General features: G+C 39.1%; 1 protein-coding gene across 3 annotated transcripts; it reads right to left on the bottom strand.

Moving 5' to 3' along the window:
- Window positions 1-1,577: 1,577 nt before the first annotated feature.
- Window positions 1,578-18,721, bottom strand: LOC136467857 (protein OPAQUE1-like). Of its 3 annotated transcripts, XM_066466654.1 has the most exons (38): window positions 18,354-18,717; window positions 17,272-17,421; window positions 16,483-16,628; window positions 16,242-16,398; window positions 16,039-16,097; window positions 15,738-15,894; window positions 14,519-14,668; window positions 14,249-14,385; window positions 13,442-13,588; window positions 13,269-13,370; window positions 12,873-12,930; window positions 12,683-12,784; window positions 11,689-11,726; window positions 11,474-11,600; window positions 11,219-11,392; window positions 10,454-10,585; window positions 9,533-9,642; window positions 9,049-9,109; window positions 8,347-8,524; window positions 7,509-7,714; window positions 7,200-7,319; window positions 6,879-6,977; window positions 6,187-6,408; window positions 5,836-5,975; window positions 5,605-5,716; window positions 5,296-5,346; window positions 5,115-5,204; window positions 4,794-4,964; window positions 4,555-4,698; window positions 3,611-3,787; window positions 3,397-3,534; window positions 3,195-3,265; window positions 2,771-2,870; window positions 2,589-2,645; window positions 2,451-2,507; window positions 2,281-2,361; window positions 2,109-2,191; window positions 1,578-1,969 (listed from the first exon to the last, which is right to left on the bottom strand). In XM_066466654.1, the coding sequence occupies exons 1-38, from the start codon at window positions 18,471-18,473 to the stop codon at window positions 1,831-1,833; spliced, it is 4,563 nt and encodes a 1,520-aa protein (XP_066322751.1). In that variant the 5' UTR covers window positions 18,474-18,717; the 3' UTR covers window positions 1,578-1,830. The 3 variants fall into 3 exon arrangements, 2 of the variants coding, with proteins under 2 accessions (XP_066322751.1, XP_066322752.1); XM_066466655.1 differs by lacking the exon at window positions 5,296-5,346 and having other exon boundaries at window positions 18,354-18,718; XR_010761644.1 differs by lacking the exons at window positions 1,578-1,969; window positions 2,109-2,191; window positions 2,281-2,361; window positions 2,451-2,507; window positions 3,195-3,265 and having other exon boundaries at window positions 18,354-18,721.
- Window positions 18,722-25,364: the final 6,643 nt, after the last annotated feature.

Below are 25,364 nucleotides of genomic sequence, written 5' to 3'. Positions count from 1 at the left end.
CGGTCGGGTGGTACGTCTTCAGCCTCTTTGAGGACACCAGCCGGCTCTTCTCAACCGATGACAGGTGCCACTTCCGCGGTGCGTACACCACCACATCATAGCGCGGGGAAGAACCCTGCAACCGAGGACGACGATGACGACGACGACGACGACGACCCCCTAGGCTTCCGCAGACAGCACGACCAGTGGGACGATTGGCCGCAGGACGAGATCGGCATGTCTCAGCTAGGTGGTGCATCGCTTATTACCCAAGGAGCCTCTCAGGTACTAACAAAGGTAGTTTCTTTAAATACGTATACTCCATGAACTAACGATCATAAAGAATTATAAGTAATCGTGCGTATCATATACTTGCAGGGTACGAGCCGTACGCACCGTCGACGCGACCATACCGACGTTGGCTACACTCCCAATGTGTTGCCAACAAATTCAAGGGATCCTTACACTCCTGGGTCTTAGTTTGTTAGGTCAAACGAATATTGGCGTCCGAAACTTACGGGGTTATTTGGTTATGTTATGTCAAACTTATGTCAAACCAATAAAAATGTTATGTGGCAGCTTGTCAACTTACGCACGGACTTCATTTATTTGCTTCATATTTGTTTCTATGCATCGTGGCAGCACTGCCGGCGAGATTAAGTAGCAACTAGTTCAGGAACCAGTAGTCCCGCCGTATCTCGACGCCGCTGGCCGGCATCTTGCGCGAGGGGTCAAGGAAGCCGGGGTCCATAGTCGCGTCGCCGCCGATCCTACAATATGGGCCAAAAAGCCCAAGAAATAAGTTCCCTTAAAAAATATTCGTTTCAATCCGATCTAATTTTTTGTAATCGATTAGTTAACATAGTGGTTAACCGTATTATGAAAGACGAAAAAAATCATTGCCTTATCAAATTCTCTATTCGGCCGTGAAACTAATTCAACAAAAGACAGTAACAAATACACTATTGATTTTACGTCAAGCAATACTTAGAATAACTCCCACTATCGGCGCGACGCGTTCCGATTAAACCGTCCAGATACCGCCGGGCGGGCGGCGGGCGCGGCGGCCAGACGGGCTTGCTGCTCGGGCAGGTAGGACTAGTCGCGGGGTTTTATTCAGCTCTGCCGCGCCACAGATCAAGACGCGTCACTGCCGCGCCAAGGTTGATGGCGCGGCAAACCCTGCCCCGTCAGCGGTCAGCGATTCCAGTCGCCGCCACGTCAGCCCTCTGCCGCGCCACCATGCATGGCGCGGCACAGGCATTTGGCCATGCCAGGGCAATAGACGCGGCCAAAAGTGTTACTTTAAAAAAAACCGACTATGTTTGATTTAAAATTAGTTTCTAAAAAGTATTAAAATTTAAAAAAAAAATCGAGGTGGGAGTATCCGCCCACCAGCGCATGGGGCTGTGCCACTGCCAAGGAGGCCACGTGACGGCCGCGACAAGTTTCTCGATGGCCGGGGACGACGACGAAGCAGGTAACAGACCCAAACTGACCCACATCAGACGGCCTAAAGCTTATGATCGCGCGATCCAACTGTTAACGGGCTAAAGATTCATGTGTAGAAAATACCATCGGTGATGCACATTGCCCAATTTGCCACTGATACACTAATCATTTTGCGCCAGTCAACAGACTTACAACATTCCCTGTACAACGAAAAATACTTTAGGGAGTGAACGCCCATGAATTGGCATCTAGCAACAATGGTTGCTTTTTAACTATAAAAGTCCACTCCCTCTCCGCCAATCTAGGCACTCTAAACAATAATACAACATCGCAGATGGATGTAACCCCAATAAAACCAGGGGACAGACAAATCTTCAGGGCAGCCTGACCACATTCATTCTATTGGGCAGGCTGTGGATCCTGCTGCCTTAGTAGAAACTGTACTGATGTATAGTGCTGAAGAGATTCTGGAAGATCGACGTCAGCATAATCTATTGCCGGGATAGCCATTGACAGATCCTCGGTGGAGAATGGTATACTGTAGCCAGAAAAGATCAATATTAATGCAAAATGGCAAATCAGTTGAGTACATTCCACATTAGCAAATATTAGCAAATATCAAGCGTAACCACAGATCGGTGAAGGCAAAGTATAATTTTTGGAAATATTTTCGTTACCTTAAGTCATCATCCAACAAGAAGGAATTTGACAGAAGATTCTGGGTATCTTTGTTGACCATCTCCCGCATTGCAGCAACCACCTGAGAAATCTCAAAAATAAAATCAGAAATGTAAAGCAAAATGAATTCCAGAAAAATGAGACCTCCAGGTTCAAGCTGAAAGGACCTACCTCGGTTGAAATGCCTTGGGTATTGTATTTGTCATCCCAATACATCGAGCATATTCTATAGATTTGGCGAACACTCAAGGACTACATAAAACACCAGAGAAATTACGAGTTAATGGTCTGCCATAAATGATGGCCACCTGCAAAAGCGTACATGATATGTGTTTTCATACCGGGCAAAGATCTTGCCTGATCTCCTCAAGCGTCTTTTTTCTCTTTTGGTGTATAACCTGTATAAATTTTGTGAGAATAGCCTCAAAGACAAACAACCAACAGAAACAGAAGGGTGGGCCGCTTGTAAAATCAATTACCAAAAATCCGACAGCTTGTCTGATATAATTTAGCTCGTGCCAAGATGTACCCGCAAACTGAAAAGAACATAAACTTGTGAAGACAGCTGAAAAGGCCCACAAACCCAACAAAACGATGCCAAGAAAATCCAGTTCCAACAGGGCTTCTTACAAGCAGGATAAGAATGTACAATGACACCTACCTCCTCTGTGACATCAGTAATCCATTTCTCCAACAATGACAGACCAGCTTTCACGTATTCCCCATTGGAGAATGTACAACATTCACGTCGGAGAAGAAGACTGAGAAATGAATATATTAATGAAGGTGAAATAATCTCTTGTTTTTATTTATTTCAACCATATTAGAACAAGCATGTATCTTGAAGTGTCTGCATCCCATCATCCATAGCCTTCAATAAGTATATTACTTAACACACAAGCAGACACTTTTCTCGTAACTAAATTATTTGCAAACTTAACAAAGATAGTTGTCCATTAAAATTTTTCAGTTGATAAATAATATATATAGATATTCCTAGTAATTCATTCCTAGGACATTTAATGGCTAGCATGGTGGTTTCACATTTCATACCAAGTACCAAGTTACTGAGACGAGGAAACTACCTGTTAAACAACTGTATATTGATGAAAGAGAATAATTGTGTGATAAGTTTACGTATAAAGAAGGATGGCACCTGCAGCAAGCACAGATATTATATTAGACTCACTTGGAGTCTTGGACAAAGCATTAAAGGCTATCAGTGCCCCAATGATGAACTTTACAAAGGTCAATCCTTTCTCAGAACAGGACAATAATAAGGCTTACATAATTTTCGCGCAATGTATCCATAAGCAAGTCAAGAAAATTGACGATATTGTCCCAGTTAGAGTTTGATGCCGGGTGGGCACCAACTCCAGTTGACTTGGATGTTTTTCCGGGTTGCCCACGTGTTGACTTTGGAGCCTGCATGTGAATCTCAGAAAGTTACCAAAATATCCAGTTATTCCAATGCAGTTGAATTGAGGAAACAATGATATACCTGAATGCAAAGATTAAGAAGAGGTGATATTTCCTTTTTTAGATTATCTCTGAGCTGCCCAAAGATCTTTTCGACACATGCAGTAAGCTGCTGTTTGAATAATATGGCTGGATACCTTGCATCAACTTGTGGTAGAGTATCACTGCGGCCTACAAACTTCGAAGGAGACCTCAGCGTCTGGAAGAAACATAAGTATTGTTATTCCAGCCAGAAGGCAAAATCAATCGTCAATGATTTCTTTAGAAAAAAAAAATCAGGCGACAAAGATTACCTAGTACCCAAATTAAATGAAAAACAACTATGTTTATGCACAACTTACAAAACAATTAAAACAGATAATATTTTAAACAAGAATGTTTTCATGTCTCCTGACAACATTCTTACTTTGCATCCAAAAATGACTAATGCAACCAGCACAATAAGGCTTCAAAAATCATGACCCTTTCTAGTAATCGTAGACAAGTGTAGCAAAAGTGGCACAGCAGCCTAAGGATTAACGGATCCCACCACCTGCTTTGCACTCCTCAACCACTAGATACAACTCCAGATCCTTGATGACCATCAGTGACATTTGGTATGCGGTGTTTCAACGTTTGAAACTGATATGAGTAGATTTGTTTTAAAATATAGTCTTGCAATACTATGATTTTGCTACATTTTATAAATATATTATGGTGGATAATTCATATCAGAGCTGTATTTTGGGGACCATGTCTCTGTACAAAACAATACTCCCTCCATTCCAAAATGTAAGTCGTTTTGGCTTTTCTAGATTCATAGTTTTACTTTGTATCTAGACATGGTGTATATCCAGATGCATCGCAAAAGCTATATTCCTAGAAAAGCCAAAATGACTTACAATTTGATATGGAAGGAGTACTATTTATGACTATGGTAGATTCAACATGAACAGAAATAATATTCATCATGCTCAAATTCCTTACTTGCGCTATCTTCCCTAGAGTTCCACCAGAACGACGAGACGGGGTAGCAAATAATCCATTTGACCGCAGATTCCTTTGCAGAAGGCATAGCAATGCAGAGGTATTGGACAACCAATAAGGTAATCTACCATCAGCTTCATTCCCCTGTAGTGAAACGAAAACAGAAAATCCCAAATTGAGTTTACATTGAGGACACACCTGGTGTAAACAATAAAATATATGGGCTCCAATTATTTTACCTTGAGGACATCATTTATGGCCTCAATCACATGATCAAAAATAGCTGTCCGTTCTGATTCAAAAGCACGCCAGTGCAGAAGACATTTGTAAATGATACATGCTGCAACTGGTTTGCCATCCTTATATCCTAAATTTTCTTTGATGCATTTCAATAAAATTTCATGATTTTGCTGCATGAAACAATAGCAAATATGAGATACCTCAAATTCTTTATAGACACCATGGTCAGTAACAGAATATTAGCAACCTCATGGAGAAGTCATCAAATGAATTCGAAAATGAAGCACATCTATAACTTAAAGTCTCACAGACGAATTTACCTCATGCCTTTCAACAGGCAACCTCAATCTCCTTGATGCACTCAAAGTCTGTGGAAGAGAAGCCAGGTATTTTGTAGGTGTTGGGCTTTCCTACAATTTTAGTTCTCTGTCAAATTAAAGCTTTTTTTACAAGATCTGGACAAGTGCAGTTACCCAAGTTGAAAGAAAAGAATAAGCTTACGTATATATGCTTTGGCTCACTGATGGGAAGCCCAATTGATGCAGAAAATTTCTGCATTCAGAAATCAAGTCCATGAATTAAACAAGAAAGATTTGTACAGTGTTGTCATTTTATTTTATTTTTTTTATTAATAAAGCAAACAGTGGGGGCCTCCCCTGCTGTATTTTCTCTCAAAAAAAATTAAACAAGAAAGATATTGTAACTAAGTTTGACATCAAATAGAGAGTATTGCAATAGTATTGTAGTAGTCAGCAGTGGAGTAAGCAAAAAAAAGCATTGTATTGGGAAAGGGTAACAAAGAAAGGTTACCTCAGATAATGTCTTTGGAGCTACAGACAGATTGTTCATTGTCGGCATATTAAATGCCTTCTGTCTTAAGACATGATTTTCATTTTCCAAGTTTGTAAGTTTCTCCTGCAATCTGAATTCACGAAAACATAAACCATCATATTGTTCTCAAAAGGTCCACCAGAAACGTAGATGCCACATATTAATCATGCATCCTGCAGTTTTAGACACATATGGGAGCACAAAACATACTTGTCCAAGTTTTGCTGTAGATGGTTGCATTTCCCCTCGACGTCCTTCAATTTTTCCATTGTATCATCACTACTTTTACGAGTCACAGCAAGTTTGTTCTCCAGTATTGAGTTCTTCATAGATAATGATTCGACTAGGTTCTGTGGAATGTAAAAGATATGGTTCAGCAAAAGCATAATCAAGGTATATGTCCCACTAGAAAGGCTAATTCAAGTTGAGAGAAAACAGAACATGCTTCCCACTGGACTTACAACCTTAGGGATTCAAAACAAAACCTTAGGGACTATGTTACTTCACAAAATTTATATACTCCCGAGCTTAAGAATATGATGAAGACAGAAGTTATGAAACCTTTAGGTTGGAGTTTTCTTTTTCTGCTTCTGCTGACATAATCTTTTTACTCTGCAACATAGTAATCTCTCTCAAAGAATCGTCCAACTGCTTTTGGAGCAACAAATTTTTGTCATGTTCATTTTGAGCAGCTGACTTAGCAGCAGCACATTCTGCGCTTAATGATCCAATTATTTTGTCACGCTTCAATATTTCTGCTGATTTTGACTCTTCACTGGCAGCCTGCATTTGAAAGTTGAATCACCAGGTGAATACAAAACCAACAATTATGAGTAATCGAATATAAAAATTTAGGCGGATAGCAGTTTTGTCATCCAACTTTCACAGGAGGCTCAATTTCATCCCTCAACTATAAAAAATGACTGTTTCAACATATTTTAAATTCTGCTTTGTATTCAATTCCCCAATAGGATTGACAACACCGATGTTTCAACATATCGATTAGCGAGTTTCTTTCACTTCTTATATACTTTCCAGCTTTCCACAAGGAGAAGCAGAAGTCATTCCTGTCAGTTAATATTTTTACTGATACCTATGACTGAAGGTAAGCTACAGATGCTTATAACAAATAAACCTAATATAAAAAATAAACAGGCACAACACTATCAAATAACCATGACACAATGGAAGAATACAGCAAGTAACATTCACAAATAATGCACTAATGCAATAAAGTGGCACATGATACTTACCCGCAGTCTCCTTTCAAGGGTAAGTCTTAAAGCAAGATCATCCATCTTTTTCTCAAGCTTATTCTTTGCCTCACGCAGTGCACCAGCTTCATTTGCAGCCTATCACATAAACCATCATATAAGAGTTTTCCCAATACACAATAATCACAGGAGAGAGAGAAGATTCCAAAAGTTGCAAGGAACATGAAAACCTTAGCAGCACACAGAGGAAGAAAAAAAAGGAAATGCAAGAATATTTAAATAAAATAAGAACCAAATTCCAAATAACTAATGCAGGTTTCATTCGTTTATATTGGATGCAATGCAAGCCAAGAAAATTACTATTTTGAGTCTCCTTAGCTCCTTTCTTGCAAGCTTCTGTCTCCAAGAACACTGAATTGTCACAGTGGCTTGCCGATAATTCTGGAAAAACATGACAACCTTCCGTCTTCTCCATGTAGACTGCAGTATGCCAATGAGGTAAATAAACCAAACCATGAGAACCCGAATGTTTAGTACAATATAACATTCCATGCAGTCAGAAAAAAATATAGCTAGCCACTGATTACTAACATAACAATTTTCATTGAATATGCTTGTTTTAAGATGGTTTTATTTCGTGCACAATTTCAGGAGGGGAGAGGGTCACACCTGTATCACTGTAGCAGCTTTATGTTCCCTAATGGCAGAGAAATAGTGGCGAGCGATGAACCCTCGAATATAAGACTGAATAAGAAGAGCTGCCAAACATGCTTGCAGGTGAGCTCTACGTAGCAGCCATCTTCGGACATACTTCTGAACAATTACAGCTGCCGCTGTTTCTCGCCTGATCGAGTACATCTTCCTTGCCAAACAGCCTAATTAGCAAAAAGAATGTATTAATAATGTAATATCAGAAAGATCAAGAGATTGTGATTCATGAGGGATGCATACAAGAACCAAAGAATAAATATGAATTTGCAAGTCATGAGAATAGCAAGCATGTGCGTACTAAAGTACAAAATGAAATTAATTGTCGACAAACAGAAACAAATTATCATCTAGGTATCAAGGATTATGGGACTAATTGGCACCCTATGCAATCACATTTCTCAAGAAACCTTCTGCCATCTAAAACGATCTAACAACCATCCAACCCAATTAAGCAATTACTATCTCTGCTGGCAAAAGATTAGTACGTACCTAACAACCATCAAATTTGAAAATATTGTATTTCAATCCAGTTCATTTGGAGACAGAGTAACTGTGTATAGTTCTCTGTGATCAACAACAACTATTTGACCCCGTTAGACAATTACTGCTTCTCGGAGCAAAAAATGGTGCTGTTTGAAGTATACAGTTAAACTGGAACATGAAACTAATGTAGTTCATTCCAGTTCATTTAGTGGATAAAGCAATAACTCGCTTTACTGTTTTCTGTCATCATTTTACTGATGTATGTCGCTCTCAGAACAAACTATAAAGCCAAATGATAAGCCCAAGTGTTTACCTCTGCAGTATGCTTGTACAGAAACTGAAGCCTCCCTTGTTTTCACAAATTCTTTGCGTGTGATAAATGTTCTGAAACGGCCTTGAATGTGCCGTGCAGCATTGTCCAAAACCTCAGCACGGCGCATATCTAATATCGCAATTTGACCAGCCCTAAGGAACACCTTTGTTCTACCAAGCTATCATGTAAAGAAAATGTCAATATAATATTTTCACATCTTTCCCTCGGTGACCTTAAGCATATCATTAAAGTAATAACTTAAATTTTGAATTTTTTTCCCTGAGGATGCATGAGAGCTGAGCATCATTTCATTCAGAAGAAGAGTATTATAAAAATAAAATACCCAAACAACACAGACTACTAGAACACATGCAACAATGCAAGTAGTAAGATGACCAAATGAAATCACTATCACTAGGACCAAGAGATTCAACACTACCTAGCAAACAAATTCCAGAGGTCCGTAGCCCAGCAGCACTAACAATTTCTAATACAATGATGGTGCTTTCTGAAAAACTGGATGTTTATGTAGAAGAGCAATGGTGGGTTTTTTATATAAAAAAAGATCTAAACCTTATATACTTTGCATGGGAGATATAAACAAGACTCAGTCATGTAAATAGATGTGGGTCATTTAAATCGTCTAATCATCACGGAACATTAGTACATTTGCAACAACACAATCTCAGCTGAGCACATTACTTGAAAATTTCCAAGCTCCATCTTTTCGAGAATACCCTTTGTCAGCATTCTTTCATCGTAACTGCACATGCAAACATGGTATCAAACATGGTGAAGCAAATCAACAAAACTATCAACCATTCTTTTCTTATAAGCAGACTGGATAAACTCCCAACGGTTACTACCATACTACAATATGATAGTGCTGCTCAATTAAACATGTACAAATTATCAGGTGATGTGCACAGTTGTCCACGCACACAATGTAATAGACTAGTAATGACAAGATAATTTTGACCAGACCAGAAAGCCCATGCTCAATTATTTCAAGCACAAAGCTCCTTGGTAAAGAGGAATCAGATTATTCAAGTCGAGTTTGTTATTATGTATATGTAACAACAAGATCAAGCAATTATGCAGAGTGTTTCAGGCCATACAGAAACATTAATTGATCTAAATTTCCATCTCTTTCCATAACTAGTTTCATGAAGGATATAAACAGTACCTTCCAATCATCAACTCTGGAACAAGAACAGCAAACCGGTCAACAAATTCAGCGTAAGTCCTTCTGGTAGGATAGCCAGCAAGACTAATACGGACAGCCTCTAAGACACCCTGTCATGCCACCAAGTGACCATTTTTGTGAAAATGTCAATAATAAAAATGAATGTAGCAAAATGGACCAAAAACAATGAAACGTTTGCTGAGTACTAATTCCCTCCAGTAATCCTCGAAAGCATGCAGTTTTTTCCCCAAAATAGTTATATGAACATCAGAGTATAATAACTTTTATTTGATTTTAAAGATCTGAACAACAGAAGCTTGTGGTCAAACTATGTCTTCATGACTACGTCATACCAAACACAGGTGCTGGAGTATACGATGTGTAGCTTGAGAATTCTGTAGTTTTAGGGAATAATAAAAATATAATAAGGCGGAATATGATAAACATATCTAAAGGAACCACATAAATGTGGTCCAGTTACTTGCCGAAACTGTCAATACAGTATGCCCACTCAAACCAAATGTTGGTATGATTTAAGAGCAGTAGAACGCTGAACATCACAGCGATATTATTTGGCCGTCAGTCCGTCACTGAAGAACCACAAATCATTCCAGGCAAACCTAGTTTTAAGGTCGATTTTCAGTCTCACATCCAGCAGTTGACTTCACTATGTGCTTGGTTTGATTTTGCTACCCAACGGTCTGATTTTCCCTAACATTGGAGCTCTAAAATTATTGATCTGTTGCATGAAAGTACGTCTTGAAGCAAAAAGAAAAGAGTCAACATTCAATGCTTAGTGCAGAGCAGAAAAAAATGACAATCAGCAATCAACTATTATATGGGCAGATGTGCTGACTAGTAAAACAATAAGAAAAATTATGATACTGCTTTATTAGTCTATGCTTCTGTGATAGTTCTTACCCCACAACGTAGTTGATGCAATACGCTTTGATTTTCAAAAAGCTGAGGTCGATTAGCAGAGTTAGGCTTCACGCAGCGTACATAGTGAGGTTCAGTCAAGTTTAGGGTTTCCATGAGGGCTTGCAGTTGTAGCTTCCAAAAAAAATTAAAGAAAGACAATAAATCAGTGCCTCAGGTTAAATGTACGATGATCTAAGAGTGAAACAATATAAATAAATATCCAAAGGGTAGAAAAATGGCTGAGACTTCTGCAGGTCCTTGCAAACAAACTTCAAGAAAACATCAACTTTCAAAAGATCAAATGCAATAAAGATTGGTGATATTTTTCTCGAACACACAGAAGAGCTGTGTATCATTATATTAAAAAGTTAAAAGGGGTAAGAACCCTTGACAAAGTCACACACCCAGACCACTCAGATTACAAAGAACATGCATGCCCTTTACAAGAGAAAAATGATTGATGATGCAAGGATAGCTCATTTACACCAGTGCGCTCAGACATAAATGTAGCGCAAAAAAAAGGAGTCCTGAAACAGTCGACTAGGATAATAAACAAAATACCATATTTTCTCGCCTACTTCAGCCACATTATTAAATCAGTCATATTTAAAATGTTAATGCGAACATAGCCAGAAGTAAACTCATTAGTGAACAAAATCATAAAATTCAAAGAAACGACAAATGGAAGAAGCACATATCTCAAAAGCAAAAAGGAAAAGAGGTAATACACTTTTTATTGATAGGCAGTACACTTTTTATTGATACCTTGAATCTGGAAGCAACTGATGAAAACTTGTACGAGGATCGTATAGATTCTTCTGGCAATGAAGTGAAAAGTCCAGAAACAAATGGGCACCTTGAAGATGATAGAAGATTGCAGTGCTCTGCAACAATATAATCTCGATTCTTTTCCAGAAAAGAATCTGTTTCATACGTGACCTGCAAACAGTTATATGTTATTACTGTAAACTAGAATAATAATTAATGACAATACCTGGCAGTCCTGGGCTCCTGGCTTACCTTCCCAGCATAGTGTGAGATGGTAAAATCTGTTTCTGAGAATTTTGTCTTCTCAAGCCTAGGATGGGAAGAGAAGTTTCTGAACATCTTCGTCGCAAAGGTCTCATGCGTAGATTTGGGAAACATGCTGTAAATGAGCAAACCACAGCTGAGGACAGGGATTTATTTTATATATAAATATTATATGTTCCAGGAGAAACAAACAGGCAGCTTACCAAGCTTCATCCAGCAGTGCAATAATTCCAATCGGTTTCTGTTTCAAGGACATAGGATACAATTAATTTCAGTTTAAAAATGTTTTCCAGAGCATCCAGGTCAGACAAAGTAAAAGAGGTCACGGGTCTATCCCCAGACTCCATAGTTTCAGCCATGGCTAAGGGGGTTAAAATGAAACAAAAAATGCCTTAAAGTAAGCATGACCTAATGAATAAAGTAATAGACTTAGTAGTCATGCTAAGTACAGCTTACACTACTGATGTTGCAAATATTAATAGCATGCTTAAAGATTCTTGCTCAAATACCTGACAAAGTAAGCATATATTATCTATATGTTTTTATGTTTTTGGGCAACAGGACGCCAGAACCTTGCATTTAGGAAACAGCAACATGTTGCGCCCATTACAGAAACCAGAGTACTAGCAACCATTCTAAAGCCTACAGTTGTATAATCTTAAAATAAAGGTAGATATTGACTTTACCAATCATAACCCTTGCATGCAATTACACCCTGCACAGTTCAAACCTATACCACTAAATGACCAGGAGAAAAAAAAATACCAAGGTTTTCGGAAAAAAAAACCAAAAATGGATACAGCACAAGCGACATGAAAACTTGTCAACTATGCACAAGAAAAAAAAATGAGGCAACATTAGTGGGTTAAACAGAACTCAACATGGAGGACACCACAAATGGCACATCGGCGCTGGCAGTTAACACACGTGCAAAACAATATCAACATAAAGTTATTTGCTCAAGGCAGAAGAGCATCAATCTATCCCAGCACTGCAGGTGCGAGACAAGCGCGCAACAGAGGCTCAAAAATTGATAAAAACTTGCAACAGGACAATTTAGTGCAAGCGCAAACCACTATATGTGAAGTGATGCAAAATAATTATTATATATGTAGACATAGCTCTCAATACAACAAATCAAGGTCACACAGCCTAGATCAGTCAGCCTATGTCAATGAATAAAGGTAAAGAAACAACCTTTTCAATCAAATCCAGCACATCCTGATTGTCAATGAACTCAATGTAGCTCCAATTAATTTCCTCGCTTTTGTACTCCTCCTGTTCCATCTTGAATACATGCTGAGAGAAGGCATTTATAGCATCTAGTGTTAAGAGAAGTAAATTAAAAAAAAAACTTCTAAATCCGACAGACAAATACAGTGCATACCTCATTAAAGTGTTGCTGAAGTTTTTCATTTGCAAAGTTAATGCAGAACTGTTCAAAGCTGCACAGGTAAATCAAGGAGCAGCGTCAAACCTAGCTAGCATTACAAAATCAGCATCTCAATGTGATGGCTAATAAATGCATAATTTACAAACGTTTCACCAAACTGTAGTAAAAACATGCTAAATGCATGCACGCACACAAGTTACAATGTATGTTTCAAGATAATTCAATTATATTGCTAATAAATAGAGTACATGACCTTGCACAGAATGCTGTAAATAAACAGATAACTAGGCTCTTTACCTTCTAAAGGTACAGTTCATCCGATCCATATGAAATATTAGTGCATTGCTATAAGTGAAAATGAAATAAATAAATAGCGGGCAATCTATTAACCTGTTGTTTTTGAAGCTTTCAAAGCCATAGATATCCAGGACACCAATCTGTACCTTGGAATCCACATCTTGACCAATAGACTTATTAATATTCTCAACAAGCCTGAAAATAGTTTTAAAATATGGCATCACATACAAAAATGTAAATCCTAAAAATATTGCAGAAGAAAATACCAGTCAAACAATCTTGCATATACAGTCTTCGCTAGAGCATCACGATTAGCTGCGGCAGCAGCACAGTCCAATGCTTTAACAATTATTCCTTCACGAGTATGTATAGATCGGCTACATAGTGTTGAGACCAATAGATCTGAATCACACCTGTCTCAAGAACCAAAATGAAACTATAAGCAGCAAATTCAATTAAGGTTACATAGTTTTGAAATCAATAATATCAAATGTCGTGTCCAATACATAAAATAGCTCCTACTACAAGAAGACAGGAGTCCTAACAGTCCATGATACTTTTAGCAAAAAGAGTGGTACATACCCCTTCAGCGCTATTTATACTAAAACTATGTTCACCAGATTTAGTAGTAGCACCGATCTAAAAAAAAAGACTCGACCAAGGGGAGAGACGTCCCCCTGATTTTCGTCTTAAGAAGATGGTGCCGTGACTCGAACCCCGGCTGGCTCAACCAACCGCTTCTTTGGCGTGTTGTGCTGACTAGTTGCACCGTGAGAGTGTTGGCTAGTAGCACCGATCTTCTAAGCCTATAAGCAGATAGCATGAAACATGACCTTAGAAACCTTAGTTTTAATTATCTACAATGAGTGTTCAGGATGAGGTCTCGAAATTAACTATTTTTGGGTGTATGCTTATTTTAATCATTTACTTCAACGCCTCCAGAACATTTTGAACCAAACATTTTCTAAAAAAAACACTAGTACAGAAAGCATAATTCCAGAGAAACAACAATAATGAAAATAAGGAATATTTTCCCCAAAAATATCATGGTAGTTGATGCAAAAAAAACATACATAAATAATTTAGCTGCCATTTGGAGATGAAAATTTGAGGTTGAATCCTTAATTTTTGAAGAATCAGTATCTTTTCCGGGGGCAAACTCAATATTGCCAAGATGAAGAATGGCTGCCAATGTCCGAAATATAGCATCCTGAACAAGTACCAATACAGACTCATTTTCTGAAATATGGATACATAATACGCAATAGAAGAACAATGCAACGATTCTCTGACGAAGACATTTTCCAAGTAACATCTAGGTGTGTTAGCATCATCTTAGGAACCTGATCTTCTCTGCTAATCCCAACAATATCCATTGCCCTTTTCGTCTTCCAGTACTCATCTTCATTGTTTGTCCCTTCCAAATCATATGTATTGCTTTGATTCAAGTAATGAAAACTGCTTGCATGCCCAACTTTGTACAGCTCTGCATCCTTTACAGACAAACAATGCAATATCAAAATTAATTAACCTTATGACTTCATCGTATCATTAGGTATATTTTACAACTACATCTTTGGAAAAGACTAAATACAAAGATAATAAATCACGGCACCATAATTAATGTACACAAACCCTGGAAAGTTTGGCCGGTAATTTTTTTAAAAAATAATGGTAACATAAAATCATACTAGTGGTTTAGCAGAAAGAAATGCTTTCATATTTTCTACAACTTCGCATAGATTTAGGTAATACACTACTAAGAATGGTAAATGCATGCCTCCATTTGTTGTAGGCTTGCCTATGCACTTAATCTCTGTTGAAAGTACAGTAAACGAAGAAATAAATAGGTATTAGATGTTTATTCCTTTCTTCATTTCATGTCACGTTCTACTTCGCTTGAACCATATGAGCCACTAGGACATAGAATAATGTCATTACATTTTTACTTAGATGTGTCAGGCTTGTGTTGTCTATGCTTGTGTGCATCTAAACAAATCAAGCTTCAAAATATGCTACTAATGGTACTGTTGACTTTTTATATAATATAACAGTCATATCATGCTTATAATTTATAAATAAGCTTGAGTATTTATAAGGCAAAACATGTCTCAACGCTCTTGAGCAATAGTGTTTCAACAAATCAATGCCACGTCACACCAACATGGCATTACAGCACTTTAGCAGAAAACAACAATAAACTGATTTCCATTGCGAATAACCGAATATAGTAGATAAAATGATTTATACACATTTCAGCTAACACCAGAACCTCAGGACAAATATCAAAGAAATCGCAAGCCACCATTATAATAACAGGAAAATGATTATGGGTGCATACAAGTCAAATCAATAGCTTGTTATAAGGAATTTGTAGAGCTCAAGGTTGCATAATGATGAATGAGCATCGTTACTAATTAAGTTCAACAATGTCCTTAGAAAGTTAAATCAGACACCATCAAATTCATAGGAAAATGCTAATCATGCATAGAGTAACCAAACTCATATAGTGAACTCGCATAACAAATGATCCAATGAAATAGTGATAGTTGGTATACGTACCTTTACAGAAGCACACAATTGGTAGAAGCAATGAAAATTCCTTTCAGGATCAGTAATTTGCACAACGCGGGACCTTTCCAAAAGATAGGTCCTAATAGCAGCTCCAGATATTCTACCACTTGCATCAAACTGTATCTCTACAAATTTTCCAAATCGACTGGAACCAAAAAAGTGCTTAGGTTACAAACTTAAAATATGCAAAACAAAATAAAAGGAGGTCGAAAAGGTTAGGTTCTACAAATTAAAAAAGAGATTGTTTATTATCTTGATGAGGAACACACACAAATGAGCAAATTCTCACCTTGAGTTGTCATTCCGTACTGTTTTTGCATTGCCAAATGCCTCCAAAAGAGGGTTAGACTGGTGGCGGGAAAAAAATAAAGAAATATTAAGATAATGCTATCGTTAGCAATATCAACAGAAAATGCATACTTCAACAAAAATATAGATGGGAAACTCTTAGTTTATACAAATTATAGTTGACAAAACAGAGTCAAAACTTACTTCTAGAACCTGTTGTTCAACCGTTCGATCATCAAGAGCGGCTCTACCACCAACAAAGGTCAGATACTGCATAATAAGTTTTGTCGTTTCGGTTTTGCCAGCACCACTTTCACCACTAACCAGGATGGACTGGCTTCGGGAATCATTCACCATAGCCCTAATCAATTCAACAAATGTCAACAGAATAAATAAATCATATGGAAACAGTGCATTGCAATTCAACCACAATATAAAATGTTACCTGTATGATGCATCCGCCACTGCAAAAACATGCGGACTCAACTCCCCTAATCGGATGCCCTTATATTGCTCCATCATGTATTCATTGTACAGGTGAGGCAGCCTTGTAAAAGGATTAACAGCAATCAAGATGCTTCCGGTGTACGTCTGTTTCAATACAGACAGGTGAAAGGCCATTATAGAAAGTAGTCCATAACTAATGTGACAGGACTAATGTAAGAATTAAGCCATGACAATCAATGGTGCAAGCAGAACATTATTGATTATTTAACATAATCGATACAAGGGAGAAGGGACTAAAATTCTTACGCAAAAAAGGACATCATTCCATGCTCATGTTGACAACTCAAAATGGAAAAGTAATAATATGTGTGGGAGAAAAAAGAACATGAAAACAACAGTTATGATATTACGTATGGCATTTATTGTGTCCATATTTAGTTATTACAGATTACAGATCATATCATTTAAAAAAAAATAGCTAGAGCCATTCATCATTCTGCTCCATAAATTTTGCAGAAGTTCTACCAAAGCAGAAATATGACTGAGTAAGACATCTGAAAATCAGAATCCTAAACACAGTAGTCAGGAACTTCTGGAGAGAATGTGCTAAAGAAAAGGTGCTCCATGAAAGCAATGTGGCATGGAAAATGAACATGTGACTTGAGCTTTTCGAGTTCGTAAATTTGCAAAGAAAGCACGTTTTCGAGTAACCAATTAATCTACATTTCAATTAGGTTGAAATGCAAATAACCACAGTAAATAAAAACAGTGCCGGTGAATCACTTACATATATCTCATTCAATGCATATCTTTTCTTCAGATTGTAAAGAACACCTGGTTCATTTAGATATGTCAGTTTGGTCATGTCATCAACATGACCCCCACCCAGATCTTCATCTGTATCCCTGGGCAATAATTTCTCTGGCGACACTGTAATCTGAAATAAACGAAGGGATAGTTTCGGCAAATCAAATCAAGTTTCCAATGCAACAAATGAAACCATATCTTAATTAACTTTTCATAACTCAGCTCGAAATGAAAAATTGTTGATTACCAATGTGCTTCAACATTCACTGAAAATTGATCCAATATTAATATCAACCATAAGTCGCAAGGATCTTAATGGGCGTGACAAGGAGGGGAAAAACAGGTAGCAGATATTCATCAGGACACCAAACTTGCTACTTGTACAATCAACTCAAAAATCTTTCAAGCTGGGTGTCGCATGAAATTGATTAACTCAATGAATCCTAAGCTGGAACATAACATAAAATAAAATGAGCAGGATACACAGGTAACTTGTACAGTGAGAACCTGAACTAAGGGCCAATGACTGCTAAACTTGACGAAGCTATCCAGGACAATCACATTAATATAAGTTCTCAATTTCACCAGTATACATTAAATTATGCAGAGTGAGTTCAAAAGCTATCCAAAAAAGTGTACAAAATGTAACTCATCAAAGCTACAAACCATTATTAAGATTCTAAGAATCTGAGTTAAGAATTTCTTTGAATTAATATTACAAACACTAAAACATGATGGATACTATATCTGCAGCACACTAACCAGTGCAGCAACGTCACCGCTTTGAATAACTTGTTCTCGGTCGTAACAAAACAACTACAAACTTATTAAAAAAAAAAACTAGTTCAAATTTGAACCACCTCAGTTAACTCGTCAAACAACGATCAAACAAGCACCAAAGACAAGTATCGCCTCCAAATTCAAATCAGCCACAACGCCAAACAAGCACAGCGGTGACATCCGCATCCACCAAAACCTCCGAACGGCACAGCGGGAACTTGAACCGCACGGAATGAGACGAAAGCGACAGACGAAGGGAGGGAGGATTGGCTGATGGTGCACCTTTTTCCGCTGGCTCGTGAGCACGACGACGGCGCGCTCCTTCGCTTCCGCCACCTCCGCCTCCACCCACCCTTCCCCCTTCTCCTCCACCCAAACCTTCAACCCCTTCCGGTAGCTCATCCCGCCGAAACCCTAAGCTCCACGCCGGCTCCCCGAACCCTAGTCCCGCCGGGGAAACCAGTGGCGGCGAGCACGGGGAGAGCGCGACGGACTCAGGCGTTGAGTTGGGGGGCGGCGGCGTCTTATCGGAGCTCCGATTAGAGCGGCGCGGCCGCAGCTGCTTGGAGTCCTGGTGGACTCATCGCGAAATTTTTGCTTTGTCTTGGCGCTTCTTCTCTCCCGTGCGCTTTTCAGTGGCCCGTAAGCCGTAAGCATCGAATTGGGGTGGCTTGAGGGGAATCTCGGAGTGTGCCGGGTGCTGAGTGCAAAAAACGTCCACGGAGGTGGCACGGAATTTGAATGCCCAAGGGGTGGTGGGTGGGGTGGATGCGTCATTTGAGCCTGCGTGGCAAGCACGGGGCCCGCGCGTATCAAGGCGGTGTGCAGGTGACTGGGCTGGGCCTGGGGGCTGGGGAGGTTTGGTGGTGGGTCCCACTGGGAAGTCCGGTCCGTTCAAATCGGCCGATCTGGCTTATCGTTTGAATATGGGGCGCTTTGCTCAGTTAGGTCCTTAATGTCGTCTCTATTTTCACTATCCGCGAGTTAGGTCCCTAATTTCTCCTATATTTAATTTTCACTATCCGCGATTACGAAGGAATTGTTGTATTTGTAAGCTTATCTTTGAATTCACATTAAATACCGTTGTTCAAAAAGTTGTCCACGCTTTTCACAATTGCATCATGTTAAGCCAGAATTCTGCAAGACCAAAATTACATTTTGGAGCGAATATTTGCTCACAAGTAGGTTTGTGAGTCCCGCGTCCTTGAATTTTAAATGTGCATAACTATCTACATCTACAAGGTCAAAAAGGCTTGATTAACAAACAGATGAATCATGATCGTTGTATGTGTTATACTAGCATTGACTAGGAATCATTAGAATTCAGAACACAAGAAAATTGACGGTCTAAGCTTCTCTTTTATAGAGATACATTTAAAAGTGAATGCACCTTTTGGCATATGATATTTCTCTTATGTTTCATGCGCTTTTCTATGTAAATGGATTGATTTCAACTTAATGCACGATTCTATATAATTTTTGCATTCTTAAGGGGCTGAACATAAAATGTCTTATAAAGAAGTCCAGAACAAGGTACTTAGCTGTCTATAAATTTTCACACTCAATTGAAAAATGAAACAGAGTTTGATAAATTAAGATGTTATATAGGTTTTTCTTGTCCATTCATCATTTCGTGTGAAAAAAATCCTCACCGAAATGTGGATTGAGATAAATTGATATTTCAACATTACATCAAAGGTCTCATTTATTTCAAAAGAATATATAATGGCATAAGCAATGCTTTAGGATATTTATTCTCTTGGTTTCAACTTCTATCTGGTTTTAGCTTTGCTTTGAGTCAAATCTTACAACTCTTGTGTTTTTTTATCTCATACTCGGTCTTCATGGCCTTGTATTAATAGACGTGAGCTCAGCCAAATCGCGAGCTACCGTGTCAATTATAAACTCTGGGAGGGGGTCGCTCCACACCAACGATTGACCCGGGTCCCAACTCAAAGCTACTTTAGCAATCTCGTGCGTAGACGAGTTACACACACTTGGAACGTTTATAACTTTATTACAAATAGAGTGATCATGAAGAAAATCACGAATCGATCTAAAGAGGACGCCTACCGCTGCTAGGTCCCTTGAATATGAAGTAATGGCCTCACGCACCTGACTTGAGTCGGTTTCTAGCTCAACCCTGGATAGTTATGAAGTTTTTTCGTGTGTGTGTTTGCAATTTAGTTAAAATTAGAAAAGTTTAACTTATTTAGGATAAAATCAAATCAAAACAACTTAAAACTTAGAACATAGAGAGTACATATCGTGAGGAATCTGTCACATAGAAAACGAACAGGGATATCCATTCCAAATAGTAGAACTTAATACCGTAGAATGTAAGCACAATAAGTAATTTTGTTTAGGGAAGCGTAGCATGGGCGTGGTCCTTGACACAACTCATACAGTATCATACTAAGTTCATAACAATTTTTCAATTGCGAATAAATATAGGTCGCTCCCCATTCGAATTTCAAACACGCCGTAGGCCCGTAGCACAGTACTCCTTCCACTGCGCGGCAAAGAGCACGTGGGTCGCCTGCACAACGTGGTGCCCGGCCCAGATGCACCCAATAGGGCGAGTTCAAGACCTTGGCCCATCGAACGCGCCGCGATTCGCACCAGCAGCCACCGGGCCACGGTTTTTACGAGGCCGTCGAATCGTCGATACCCGCCGCCTTTTGTTTCTCTCACTCCTCGTTTGAGCAATTACCCTCTTACCCTTGATAGCCAGTGGTCGTCCCCGAGACCCCGAGCAAACCCCCCCCTTTTTTTTTCTCTCTCCCTCGTGTCGTGGCTTCGTGCTGCACGGCGAGCCGCGTAGGACGCAAGGGTTTTTGGCTTGCGTCTGGACCATCTGGTGCATGCGAGTGTTGCCTCGCTGAGGCGGGGCCCTACATGCAAACGACGAGCTCCGCGTGGCGGATGTGTTCTTGCGTGCGTGCGGTGGACTCGTTCGCGAGGGTCTTAGGGGGGCGCCTTAAGCGGTGTATGCACGCACGGCAAATTGCCTGCCAGTATTGGAGAAGAAGCTGTGTACGTCAAAGAAAGCATTTTTCTTGTCGCTCTCGCATCGTTGTAGCCTCGCGATTTCTTCGCTTGACGGTAACCATTTACTACTGCCAAAATAGCGTGATTCTTAAGAGAGAGACAATCACACAATCTAGTATTTCAGAAGATGAACCAGGACACAGAACATTACCTGGCATAAAAAGAACCTTTTTTTAGATGGGTTTCAAGAAGAACTGTCCTTGTGTTTGTCTGTCATTTGCTACTTGCTGTACCCCAGGGGACGTCTATCACTATCTTTTTTTTTTAGCAAAATCTATCACTCTATGTAGTTTAGTCTAGTCGATCTAAGATTTCCTAGATTCGGGAAGAGAGAAGAGAACCACGTAAATCAGGCCCAGAACTTTAGCCCAAGGAAGAAAACTTTTTTTGAACTCGAGGAAGAAAACTGCCAATGAAGCAATATTGTACCTTTGGTACTGAACCTAGGAATTCAAGACAGAAAAAAATCGGTAATTTTTAGGTTTGAAAAATGGTGGCTTGAGCAACCAGACTTTAGAGAGGTAGTCACCAAAATCTGGAATACCCCATGCATTTTTGAGGATGCTATATATGGAGATTTGGCAGTTCAAAATTAGGTTCACCAGTAGAGAAACTGGCTGTAGTCCTGGTTTCCAACCCCCTTTAATCTTAGTTTTGGAACCGGGACTAAATGTCTTGATTTTGTGGAGATTCGAACCTATGAACTCCCACTTCAGCTCTTGCACGCGTTATCATCTCACCTACCACACCACACATCTTACTTAGATAAGATACGCTTTCTTTTTAAATTCAGTTTGGAGACACCTTTAGTCCAGGTTCGTGTCTCAAACCAGGACTAAAAGTCACACTTTTAGTCTGGGTTCATGTCTCAAACCGGGACTAAAGATTCTCGCACTGACGTGCCTCTGACACACCTCGGTAGCCGTTGGGCAGGGACCTTTAGTCCCGGTTGGAGTTATCAACCGGGACTAAAGGTTTCTCTAGTCCCGGTCGCGAAAAATATCGGGACTAAAGTTAAATTTCGAAGTGGATCAAAAGTCGTTTATCTACTGGTGGTTGTTAAGGAAGAAAGTTAAGGGGTGGGCCATTAATATCAATGCTGCCATTAGGAAGCAGAAGCATGAGCTTCTTGAAGAATTTGATAGATTAGACAGACTACAGGAAAATAGAGCCTTGAGCTCAGCTGAAAAGGCAAAGTTAGATTCTATAAGTGCTGATCTTGACAGAATCTGGAGAATGGAGGAGATGAAAGCTAGACAAAGATCAAGGGAGAGAAATATTAAGGAGGGAGACAGAAATACAGCCTACTTTCAGGCTGTTGCAAACTAGAGAAATAGGAAGAAAAAGATTTTAGCCTTAGAAACCCCTAATGGGTGGATTGAGGAAAATAGTAAACTTTTAGAGCATGCTGTCGACTTTTACAAGTCATTATTTGGCAAGGAGGAGACGCAAGGAGTTAGTGTAAGTAATTCCTTTTTGGGAGGAGTCTAAGAAAGTTTCTCCTGTTGAGAAGGATTTCTAGAATCTCCTTTTTCTGAAGAGGAAGTGAAGTGTGCTGTCTTTGGCTCGGTGCACCTGGACCGGATGACTTTCCTTTCCTGTTTTACCAAGCTTTTTGGGAAGTTATTAAAGTTGACTTGTTGAGATTGATTAATTCTTTTTGGGAAAATAAGCTAGATCTAGACAGATTGAATCATGCAATGATCACCTTAATTCCTAAAGAGCCGGATGCCAAAACCCTTAAGAAATTTCGACCTATTAGTTTAATCAATTGTAGTTTAATTTTTTTGCGAAATTGTTGAATAACAAACTTGTGGTGGTTGCTGATAGGTTAATACTCCCTCTGTCCTGTACTACAGTGCATTCTAGGAATTTTAAGATAAATTAAGAGAGAACACAAAAGACGCATGTACCCTAATTTCATTTCCTAATCAGACGCTATCATCAACGTGATTAATGGTGATTGGTTAAAAAAATGGAAAGTATTTAATGCAAAAATAATTTTTATCCTCTAGAATGCATTGTATTTGAGGACAAATTTTAACTGCTAGAATGTACTATATTATAGGACGGAGGGAGTAGCTCCTAACCAAACTGCCTTTATAAAAGGCAGGTACATTTTGGAAAGTGCAGTAGCTGCTCATGAGATTATCCATGAAGTAAATAGAAACAAAGAAGCTGGGGTTATCCTCAAGTTGGACTATGAAAAGGTGTATGAACGGGTTAGCTGGAGCTTCCTTGAGGATATGCTCATCTCTAGAGGTTTTGGGGATAAGTGGATTAGGAAAGTGGTTCAGGGGGGATCTATTTGCATAAGGATGAATGATGAGAACAGTATCTACTTTAAACCAAGGAAATGTTTTAGGCAGGGTGATCCCCTCTCCCCTCTTCTTTTCAACTTGGTAGCTGATGTCTTCTCTAGGATGCTTATGAAGGCTACTAGTTGTCATTTAGTTTCTGGGCTGTTGCCCCAAGTTACTGCTGGAGGTATCATTAGCGTTCAATATGCTGACGATACTCTCCTCTTCCTTGAGAATGATCTAGAAAAAGCTGGCACTTTAAAGTGGCTTCTAGTCTTGAAAAAATGTTTGGGATGAAAATCAATTATGATAAGAGTGATTTAATCACAATTGGGCTAGAAAGATGATAGGACTAACTGTTTTGCAAAAAAAAAAAAAAATACAAAAAAAGTGAGTTTCCCATTAAGTATCTCTCCATTATACTAAGCTCAGAAGAAAAGATCTTCAACCTATGGTGGATAAAATCATCAAGAGGATAGCAGGGTGGAGAGGTAGGCTGTTATCCTATGCTGGTCGACTCACTCTTCTCAAAGCTTGCTTAGCAAGCATTCTCAGTGGGCCATTAAAATGATTAACACACATATGGGTCACTTTTTGTGGGATAACAATGAAGATCACCACAAGTACCCTTTGGCCAATTGGCAAATGGTAGCTCAGAAAAAAGAAGTTGGTGGTTTGGGTGTTCCTGATTTGAGAAGCCTCAACCTAGCTTTCCTAAGCTTGTGGATATTTAGATACCAGTTGAATTCTAATTCTATTTGGAAAGAGATAGTTGACTTCAAATATAGGAATGATAAGCATAATATTTTGTGCTGTCCAAATGTGGGTACCACTTCTTTTTGGAAAGGAGTTCTTTGGGCTGTTCAAGCTGCTCGTTTGGGGATCAGATGCGTAGTGGGAAATGGCAAAAAGGTAAGGTTCTAGGAAGACTGTGGCCATTACTTATTGGCCCCAGTATATCATTAATGAACAGCAGGGGAAACAATATATTGTCATAGAACCAACTAATTTATAAGAGCACAAGTACAATGTCAACCACCGGAGCGGTCGCGCTGTCATACTTGAGCCCATATAAACCCGGTAGTCCATCGAGTGTCACAAAGAACCTTGAAACATAACCAACATACAAACCAAGATCGTACATGATTCAACACACATGCCACATGTTACATAAATTTCGCAAGTAGTTCAACATACATCAGAGTACGAATAAAGTTATTACAACACAAAGTTCAAATTTAGTAGCGGAAGCAACACAGTTTTGAAACCATTACACACACGGTTCAGATACATGCCAGTTCCATGATCAAATCCAACAAAAGCAACCTAAGCAAACTAATATAGAAGGACCGTGCCCACGATCTCACTCCTCGTCCATAGCTGGAGAGAAGCAGTTCTTGCAATAACCATGATACACAGTACCATCTGCAACAAGTGGAAAATAAACTCTGAGTACGACAATGTACTCAGCTAGACTTACCCGTCATAAACCAAAAATAAAGGGACACCAAGGATTATACAAGGCTGTAGAAGGTAGAGCTGGCTTGACAACATTTTTCATAAAAGCTGAAGTAATACATGTCTTGATCTGTTTAGTTATTCTAGCAACAAGTTATACTTATTAAAATTAAGCATGTCTAGATTGTCACCTGTACTAGAGCAATCACTTGATTTAAGCTAAAGCAAACAATAATAACCATATCTGGTGTAGTATTTTCATATTTATCATAACCATCACAATCCATCAAGTTACTACGATGAAAGGGCTCAGTCAAGTTTCTCACTATCCGGAAGAGACGGCGATTCGAATCGATTGCAACCAGCTGGGCAAAAATCCTAACACAAACCCACACTTCCCCCATCGAGGTCATGTCGGGTCACCTTTGGTACAACTTAGGACTCAACTTCGCGGGTTCGATCAGCGCTGCACCCTCAAGGACCA

This window comes from Miscanthus floridulus, chromosome 7 (genome assembly GCF_019320115.1).
Source record: "Miscanthus floridulus cultivar M001 chromosome 7, ASM1932011v1, whole genome shotgun sequence".
Taxonomy (NCBI): Eukaryota; Viridiplantae; Streptophyta; class Magnoliopsida; order Poales; family Poaceae; genus Miscanthus; species Miscanthus floridulus.
This window is presented reverse-complemented; position numbering and strand designations above follow the sequence as displayed.